Here is a 9517-nt window from a genome sequence, read left to right as displayed (position 1 = left end):
CTGTGTCCTATCGCTCTCTTCCGAGCTTCCTCCCGTGCCTGGTTCCATCGTTTTGAATGTCGTTCTGCTCATCCTCGTTACATGCTCGCTCTACTAGTGCGTCCTCCCAGATTGCATCCGCTGTTGCGCGCCGCCTCGCGTATGGCTCCATTACTCTTTCCTCTTCGATGTTCTATGATGCAGCTGAATTTTTCTCCCACTCTCTCTCTATCTCTGTTTCTATTTATCGCTCCTTTTACTCGCTCGCTCTATGTTATTACCCCGTTCTGACTCCTTACGATATCCCTTCCTTTTTTTTCTCAACGCACAAAACTTGTTCTTCCAGCTTGCAAAGTTTCACATTGACCTGTCAACGTTATCGTACTACCGTTTTTCTACTTCTTTAACCATCTCTTCTAGCGCCTGCAGTAGAATAGGTTTCATACCGAACGACACTCGAGGATATGAATTCTTTTAACATCACTCCACCCTCTCACCACTTCCAATGCTCTGCATGCTCCGTGGAGCCATCGAATATCTACCACGTGTAGTTTGTTTGTTCACCGATATATTGTTTTTGCTATGATTTTCATCCACCCATCAGTCGTTTCATCGAGATGCTCTTGGCGATTGATGTGTGTCCCTTTCGGAAAACGATTCCCTCAGATCGAGCGCGCAGATGGCGTCAACACCTGGTGCTGCTCTCGGGCAATAAAATCGGTCATCTTTCACACATTTCCACATCACATACACACATATTCTGTGACAATTTCGGTATCAATCGTTTCTGCCAGTTTTGCTCACTGTAAACTTCGCATAACTGCGTCGGAAGTTTGCTTGTTTGCGAACTGGTGTTATTCCGTAAACCCCTTTTTATAGGAAGTTTGTTTTCGTCGGTTCATATGTTATGCATTCGGTAACATCATAAACTCGCTCAGTGATCTTTTAATGGATCTGTTTCAAATATGTATGGCAAATGGCATCAGAAGGTCCCGTTCAAATATTTATTTCACAAATTGATTCACGGACATTTTTTGTATGGTTCAATAATAATGGGCACGTTTTAGCGGAATGATTCCACTCTTTCTCTCTCTCTCTCTCCATCTATCTCTCTGTCTCTTTATCCTCTTTCTATTCTTTTTAAAATATTTTCTTTCTCTCGTGCAACGTCTTCCAATCATGCTGAAAGTTTTAGCTACCATCTCGCCCCTTAGACTTGAGTGATCACTATTAGATAGCGAAAAACATTGAGTATTTTTGTGCTGCCGCTCATCTTTTACCCTACATTGCTCGTTGTTCTTGTAGCCACCTCGCAGCGTAGCGTAGATGTACCATTCCGTTGGTCCGGTTTGACGTCACCTACCTTCCCTACCTACCCCGCCCTACATCGTACTCTGTAGCGCTAGCTCTAGTTCCTACGCCATAGAGTCGCTGTCGTTTCCCTCTCCATATTTGAATGCCCATAGTGACCGATAGTTTATAGTTCTTGTTACCACAACTATATTAACAAATTAAATGCAATGCAAAACTGGTCCATGGTTCTTCTGCTTGCCATTATGTCTTGTGTCGTCGCCACCAACTGTCGCGACCATGCGTGGAAGACTGTCCTGACCGTCCAGGATAACCGGATTTCCGATTGAACGATTGTCAAAAGTTGAAGCGAAGCAAAGTATACACAAACACCACTACTCCCGCTACTAACAACCAACCGCACCAACCTTTGGCCGATTTTCTATGGTTCTTTCTATTGTCCCACTATGTTTTCCCCCACTTTCCTGCTTGCCTTTCCAACTTTCCGGTTTTCGTTCAAGGTTTCGTGCCTGTTTGTTCTGTTCGTTGAAGCCCAAAGTAAATCCTTTACCGTTTCGTTGTGCATTCCGAACTAGAGTGTTCCTTCCAAAGTGCAATCTCCATTGCTCTATCGCAATTCCGAATCTCTAGGAACGATTTAATTTCGTTCGATTCGCGCCCACTGGTTTGCTGAATGTGTCCCCCATTAGCGTTATCGTTCGTCGTTTGTTCGAATGTTTTCTTAGTAGATTTCTCTTACAAAAGAAAAATGCACACACTTAGCGTGTCGATGGCTCTCGTACAGTACACGGAATTTCTCCCTTTTTTATCCAACCCCCGTTCCGTTTAGTGGTCCGTTTTCGAATGCCTTCTCTTACCATTTTTGAGTCTGTATGTGTGTGAGTTTCAGTATGCGTTTATGTCTATTCGATAATCCTTGTGCAAATGTCTACGGCCCATGTTTGGTTAGCGTTACCATCTTTCTTCTGCGTGCGTCACCGAGGACCGGGAGACATTTACATTTCCGTTTCTCTCCCGACAGAGCGTCGGAATCATCGGAAGGAAAATTTACTTTTTCGTTCCATTCTATTTGTTCTGCTCCACTAGAATGTTCGAATGTTTCCTTTACAGCTTTTTTGTTCCTCCCTGGTACACATGATCGATTCTGCTGTCAACGTCTATTCGTGTCTATCGTTGCTAGATTTCGATGTTGAATAGCGTTTCCTTCCGTGTATGCGTTTCTATGTGTGTCTGTCGGTATCGTGGTTTGTATTTCCATCGTTTCTACATGTATTTGTGTCTCAGTGTACTTGTGTGTGTGTGTGACGTGAGTAAACATCCTTAATTGCCGTAGACTTGTCTCGAGCACAAGATCTAGCTGGATCTCCAGCTTCGGATTTTCTAGACGGTAGATAAAGAATGAAAAAAAGGAAAACACGCACACGCACAAGAACCAAACTGTCGAAACTAACTTTTCCCGACAGTTGTTTGTGTTACGTTCCTCCGATGGGAGCGTTGGATGTTTCCGCTAATTTGATAGGCCCCAGCCTATCTTCCAAACATTCCCGAACCTGAACTCCTGAACGAATAGCGTACGGAGAAACATGTTTTTTCTTCCTTTTAATCGTGCCCGTGTGTTGTATGTGTGTCTCTCTCGAAGACCCCCTTTCCAAAAGGCCCGACCGTACCTCCCGTTCCAACCCGTGTCTTAAGCCTCTTCCAAGACGCGGTCGCCCTGCTCTCTATCTCTTTCTTTCTGCTAATCCGAGAATGTTGGCTCCCACCCCGAGAGCGTACTCCCCTTCCCCTAGCGGGGTTTCCGAAACTGTATGCTTGAAAACTTCCACTCTCCATTCTTTAACAAAATTAGGCACAGTTCCAAATTCTACCAGACATAATGGTGGTAAGAAGCGGCCTATATCGCCAGAGCAGGTCATAAGAATGTTTAATACAACTAGTTCGTCTTCTTCAGTTCCTACTAGTTATCATAGTAACGGTACACGTGACCGAGGCCGCCGAAGTCCTGCCAGCAGTCCGCCTTCCACCACCCATCAAGTAAGTAGCCGTTGTTGGTTTTATACTTTCGACAAACAAAAAACTCGTTGTTGTTAACGAACTCGATCAGATATTGAAAAAAGTTTAGATTAATTTTTCCCCCGAATTGGAAACGGGAAGAACGTGAACCTGTGTTACACAACAGCACTTGTGTATAACGACAATCAGGTGGTTAGAAGGTGCTCGTCTAGGTTATTACGTAGTCGACTTTCGTAGAATGTCTGAACGGAATCCATCAACGGATTTCGTTCTAGCCTGCCTTTGATACTCTACTCGCCAGTGTTTTTGACAATCAGGTGATGTTAAAAACGTGATGTTAAAATGGCCCTGAATGGACACGTTTACTGTCACGTCACTCATTTTTCGGGTAACAGCAGCATTGTTCGTCATCTCATTGCACCAATGTACTAATGTACTTATATATAGTAGTAGGAAAAAATAATTATTAAAATGTAACCTTTGGAATGTCAAGTTTTTAGTTAGTTTTCGAAGACCATTGGTTGTATCAATTTTTTAACATTTTAACAAAAGTACTAAAAAACGGTACTAAAGCTGTCAACATGCTAATCAGTTTTGCTATTTTTATTGGACATACTGTATTTGACGTATACTTATTTCCATTGTTACAAAAATAGTAAACGATAGAAAGTTAAAATTTAGCATCACTTGGTTTAAACATGTCTTCATGTTCATGTTGACTGCCATGGCTATCATTTTTGATAGCCAGCTGTCATTAGTTCAAAAAAGTTTTTACTTCATAAATAAATGAAAATGCATCATACAATCTTTAGTAATATTAATAACTAATTCTTTGTGAAGCTAAGTCTTGGCTTAGCCTTCGAAAACCGTCGTTTTAATAAATGTTATAAACAATCTTGTTTATTAATTAAGAAAGGTTGATTAAGAAAGGTTGTACTAAAAAGTATGCTGAGAACGTGTGGCAGTCAACGTGTTAAGCATAACTTTGATTGTAAAACATAATTTAAAATAAACATAAGGTCATACATCATCTATTTAATATCCTGTGTAACATCTGCACTGGTTTAATAAAACGCTTTCCTTCTACCACAGATATACCGCGATCGCGACCGAGATCGCAGTATACCGAACATACACCAGCTAACGACCCGAACCGTGAACATGTCACGTGATCAACAGCCCGACAGCAGCCACGGGTTCGGGATTTGCGTCAAGGGTGGTAAAGATTCCGGTAAGTAGCTGCCCACCATCAGACACCCCACTCCCCCATCCCGACACAACTGCCGGATGGGTGGCCGGAAGAGCTTAAATGGAAAATCTATCAGCCAGCCGGTTTTTCGCGCTGGCCCGCTGCCAACAAGGGCCACTTGTCTTGGGTTTGGATGTTTGCACGATTTGCCAGCCTTTCGCCGATCCAGCCGGTGCATTGTTGCAGTGGCGAACGTGCACACGGTTGAGGTGTATTTAGTACACGTTTTCGTTTTTTTCTGTTTCCTTTAATCTGCTGCTACAGCTTACAGCGGATGGTTGATTTTTTTTCGTCACCAGATTTGGTCGCCGATGTGCATCGGTCGCTCGAGGAAACATGGTTTGTGAATCTAATTCCAATTTGTCTGCATTGACGACAAAAAAGAAAACCATGAACCGCACTATGGAATGGAAAACAGGAAAGTGTGAAAATGATTGACAATTTAAAACAGCTCTGCCCAACGGTGCGACGAGAAAGACGAAACGGGCTGAAACGACCGATGATGATGAACATGCCGAATGAATATCACGGACGGATGGTGTTTGAACAGGAAAATTGAATAATAACAAACTCGACTCCGGTGGATGGTGTAGCGCAGATAAGGTTTCGGTTTGACAATGGGCGTGTATTGGAAAAACACAACCGAACCGAATGCAAAGTGATTTTTTGTGTTCGTTCCGCTTGATTAGCTTCAGTCTAGTCAACCATTCTTCTCTCCGTGACGTTTAAATGTTTATGACATCTTAAATGAATTAATGTTGCTTATGACAAGTTTTGAAAACACATTACTAACTCTGTTTCTGATGACGTTAGATATGCTTAATTACAGCCTTTGCCACTATACTTTAGCTAGAAAGCAGATGGTGTTGTCTCGATGGCACCATATTTTGAATTGGTTCGTCATTTTATGTCTCTAACGCATCTGAGTTTGTCTCTAACTCATCAGCTTTTGTCTCTTGTTGAAATCATGCACATAAAAATAGCTATTATGGTTTTCATAGACTGTAGACACGGTTAAAACAATTAAAATTATTTCATTTATGCCCTAAATGTAACGCCTATTACCATGATTTTTTACGTATTTTCTGAGTGCATTTTTGCATGCGATTTTCAAAATCTGCACAGAAGCGATGAATTCGGGGACATTAACTTAGTTTTTCATAGCTGCTAACGTCACTTGTTTTGTATGTTTCGCTGACGTATATTTTTCAAATTTTACTCAGTACCAAACTTTAAATTGTTAATAATTTCGCCTCATGTCCTTTTTTAGGCAGCATTACAAAATCAATTTTAGTACAAACAATTATTTAAATTCATTCATATTTAAATTCATTCTAAATAGCCAAACTTGTTGATAGGAACTAAATTGAAATTAGAAGACAAAATCAGTAAAACACGACAGACAAAAGCTGACGAGTTGGAGACAAACTCAGATGTGTTAGAGACAGAAGTGGATGCAGTCTATCATTCATGGAAATGACACTAGCATAGATATTTTTTCACATCATTTAAATTTAAAAAGCGGTTCCCGAACAACAGGTTCTTGCGTAAAATGAGTTTAGTTGGAACATTTTCTAAAAATCAGTTGACTTTGCGACACATAAAATAGCGATGTATAAATCAACTCTCGGGACAGTGGGACCGGCGCGAAAACGCGAACAACCCACATTTCCCATCCCCACGCTCGGTGAATCAATAAAAGAGAACAGACAAAATGCTCGCGGTCACGAAAGGCTCTGAAAAAGCTGCCGGCGCCACCACGTTACTAAACCAATTTCCTTTTTCCTGCGAGCCCTTGGGCAAGAGATTCGTCCGGTCCGGTGGGTTGGCCAAACGTTAGCCGGTTTTTTCAAGGATAGCGTTTGAGGAATGACCTGAGACACGACCAACATAGAAGGGAAAAAAACACATACACACACACACTCACACAAAAACGATAGCGAAAACCGACGATACCCGCATGGTCGAGTAAGTAATTCCGCGTACCGGCTAGCGATTTTCCCCCTCCGAAAACTCGAGTTTCACTGACCCCGACAAAAGCCCCGGATCGGGTTTGTTTTTGCTTCACACACACACACATGGTGGGGGTCACATGATCGAATTTCGGTTTCATTTGAATGCCAGCCATTTCTAGGGCTTACCTCGGGTTTCCTTTGGCACACACACGCGCGCTCGTAATTATTTTCGCCTCTGTTTTTGGCATGTTTTGGCATGCCTTCATGGTAACTGTTTTCCAGTGGCAGAAGTTTCGATCCGAAATGTGTCTTCAACCAATCCAACAACAAGAGCGTCGTACGTTCCTTCGGGGCACGCTCGAAAGTCATTCCGATGTTTTCGATTGCAAACTGCATTTCGGCGTCCACCTTCCTTCCTTCCGCTGGCCTGAGGTTGGTGGAAAATTGGGCTGTCGTAAAATTAGTTTCGGTTTGTTGGTTGACCCTTTTCCCTTCACTTCCGCGCGAAGGTCGCTGGAGTCGCTATAAAAAGCGTCAAGCAACATAGGAGGGCGCGTACGGCGAGCGGTTTTCCCAAGCATGGATGGAATATTTTTTTATTACATTTCCACCATCGCTACCACCACCCAACCCGAGGCCACCATTTGCAGCAAAGGGAAAATAATGATGGCTCCTTACAAACTATTCACCGACGTTCCGATCGCTCACTACATTTCCTTCTCCACCCCCCCGCTCATTTCTTTTTCTTCGCCCTCAGGAGTTGGTGTTTACATTTCCCGAATCGAGGAAGGTTCGGTCGCTGAACGTGCTGGACTGAGGCCTGGTGACACGATACTCGAGGTGAACGGTACGCCGTTCACCTCCATCAACCACGAAGAAGCGCTTAAGGTAAGGGGCAATGTCGGAACTTTTCGTTTGGCGTTTCCTTGTGTTTCCTTCCCTTTTTCCCCCCCATTTTGTCACCTTTGTCCTGTTTTCTTTCCATTTCGTTTTTCATTTCCACGACGTCTACCTATTTCGTTTTTTTCGATTCGGCTCCACAATGATTGGTTCCTTCGCTGGTTATTGGCAAACTGTTTGATACGTTGCAAATGGCATGCGCGTGCTTTCCATTTTCGGCTCGAGAAAAAAAAAGTACCGGATCCCGAGTGCAATCGAATAAGAATGATCGACAAATAAAATAATGTTATATCATCACTCTGCGACGCAATCGGGAATGCATAAGACCGAATAAAAACGGTTCAAAATTAAAAACTAAATAGGCGAACAAAATTGTCACTACGCATTTAGAAAACTTCATAAATCTTTTACACCACCCCATATGATGTAACATCGGATATTGAATGTACCAATATATACTAAATGAAATGATAAAGCATTGACTAAAGATGAAAAAAAGATTGGCAATAGAAACTCTGTCTCTGTTACTTCGCTCCTTTAGAAGCTTGTTTCTTTCAACACTATCGCGCCATTAAGTATTCCCGATGTTTAGAGACGCTCGTTTAGTAACTTTCTTCCCGGTAGATAAAACAGTTGACATGAAGAATAGTTCTTCTAGAAAGTGTGGAAAATGATGTCGAAATACCTGCTTTTGTTAGGTCCCGGAGCTGGCCAAATATAGCAAGTATTATTCGTTAGCTAAGAAAAAAGGCATAAACCACGCAAACGAATAAAAGATGAACCCAAGGCGCAGATGAAGACAGTTGTTAGTTTTTATCGGACCGGAAACAAATCACAATGGCCGGTGGGGGACAAGAATGCACCAGAATCATTGTGCAAACCGTGCCACCTTCCTTCACCAATAGCGGCCCTCGAACGGCCGAGTCGTGTCATCGTTCGGGGGTGAAAAGTGTTAATTCCTGACCATGAGAATGGTAAAAAGAAGGCACAAAACACACACAACGAACGACGAACCCGGAAAACAAAAGCAAAAGTTTTAATCCCAAACATTTCTCACCAGAGCCTCCGACCCCTTCGCTAGTAGCACTGCGGCGAGTCATGTTTTCTCACTAGTGCGCCGGAAAGTTATTAGCTAACTTCGTTTGCATGACCGCAGAATCTGAATCGGGTGCTCTTTGCGAAAGCGCATAAAGCATTTTTCGTTTTTTTGTCGATGGTGGGGGCTGTTTTTGTTGTTTGGATTATTCGCTTCGTGCACCAGTGGGTGGAAAAGATAAACAGTGTCCGGGACGGTGTGTGTGTGTGTGTGTGTGCGGAAGCTGTGTGCGAATGCTTCCGTTGAAAAATGGACTTACCAAGTGCTGGCCACTTCGGCGGGCGCTTCTGTTATCGAGCACCGTAGCGAATACGAAAAGAAATGGAACGTGATAGTGAAGTACGGACTAACGGAGGATGGAAAAAGCTACCGATTGGTTGGCCGGGAAGCCACCCCGGGAGTATCATACAAGTCTGGGGCAGCAGTGGCCGGCGGTCGGGCGTTGTAATTTCCCGCGCGACTGGAAAAGTGGATAAGCGGAAGCGAAGAGTTTCGCTGCATAAATTAATACAAGTTTTTCCCAGCTCCTTACAAATTATCCCGGTTGCATGATGGCTATCGTGGCCATCGGGTTGCCCGGCGCCGGGCAGATAACGGGAAAGAAAGTGTAAAATATACGCGTCGTAATGTGGCCAGCAGCGAGCAATTTTCCCCGGGAGAGTTGGTTGCCCGGGGTGCCCCCTTTTCGTGCTTTTCCGTCCCCTTTTTTTCGACAAAAGTTTTCTATTTTACTTGCTGCGGTGGTGTGATATAAAATTCAAATGAGTGGCTGGCCCCGATGGGGAGGTACGGCTACACGGACAGCTGGCGACACGCGAAACCACACTCGCGTGTGGCGAAAACGAATGAGCCTACCTGAAAGTTTGCTAATTGACGACCCGGATTCGCGCGGCATCCGATGGCTGCAGGCACACCATTGCGGGTGGACGTTGGCTTCCATGGCCGGACTGGGGGGGGGGACTTTAATGTAAAATACTTTATACGCTGGGCACAAATATGCTCGGCGTTGTCGTG

General features: G+C 43.6%; 1 protein-coding gene across 1 annotated transcript in view; it reads left to right on the top strand.

Moving 5' to 3' along the window:
- LOC131261209 (uncharacterized) overlaps positions 1-9517 on the top strand; it is a 61013-nt gene that overhangs the window by 691 nt on the left and 50805 nt on the right. Inside the window, exons 2-4 of the mRNA XM_058263179.1 lie at positions 3140-3324; positions 4396-4534; positions 7265-7395. Coding sequence (XP_058119162.1) covers positions 3140-3324; positions 4396-4534; positions 7265-7395 — 455 coding nt within the window. The remainder of the gene's footprint in view (positions 1-3139; positions 3325-4395; positions 4535-7264; positions 7396-9517) is intronic.

The sequence above is a fragment of the Anopheles coustani genome, chromosome 3, assembly GCF_943734705.1.
Source record: "Anopheles coustani chromosome 3, idAnoCousDA_361_x.2, whole genome shotgun sequence".
Classification (NCBI taxonomy): Eukaryota; Metazoa; Arthropoda; class Insecta; order Diptera; family Culicidae; genus Anopheles; species Anopheles coustani.
The sequence above is the reverse complement of the archived record's forward strand: the minus strand, read 5'-3'. Positions and strand labels throughout refer to the sequence as shown.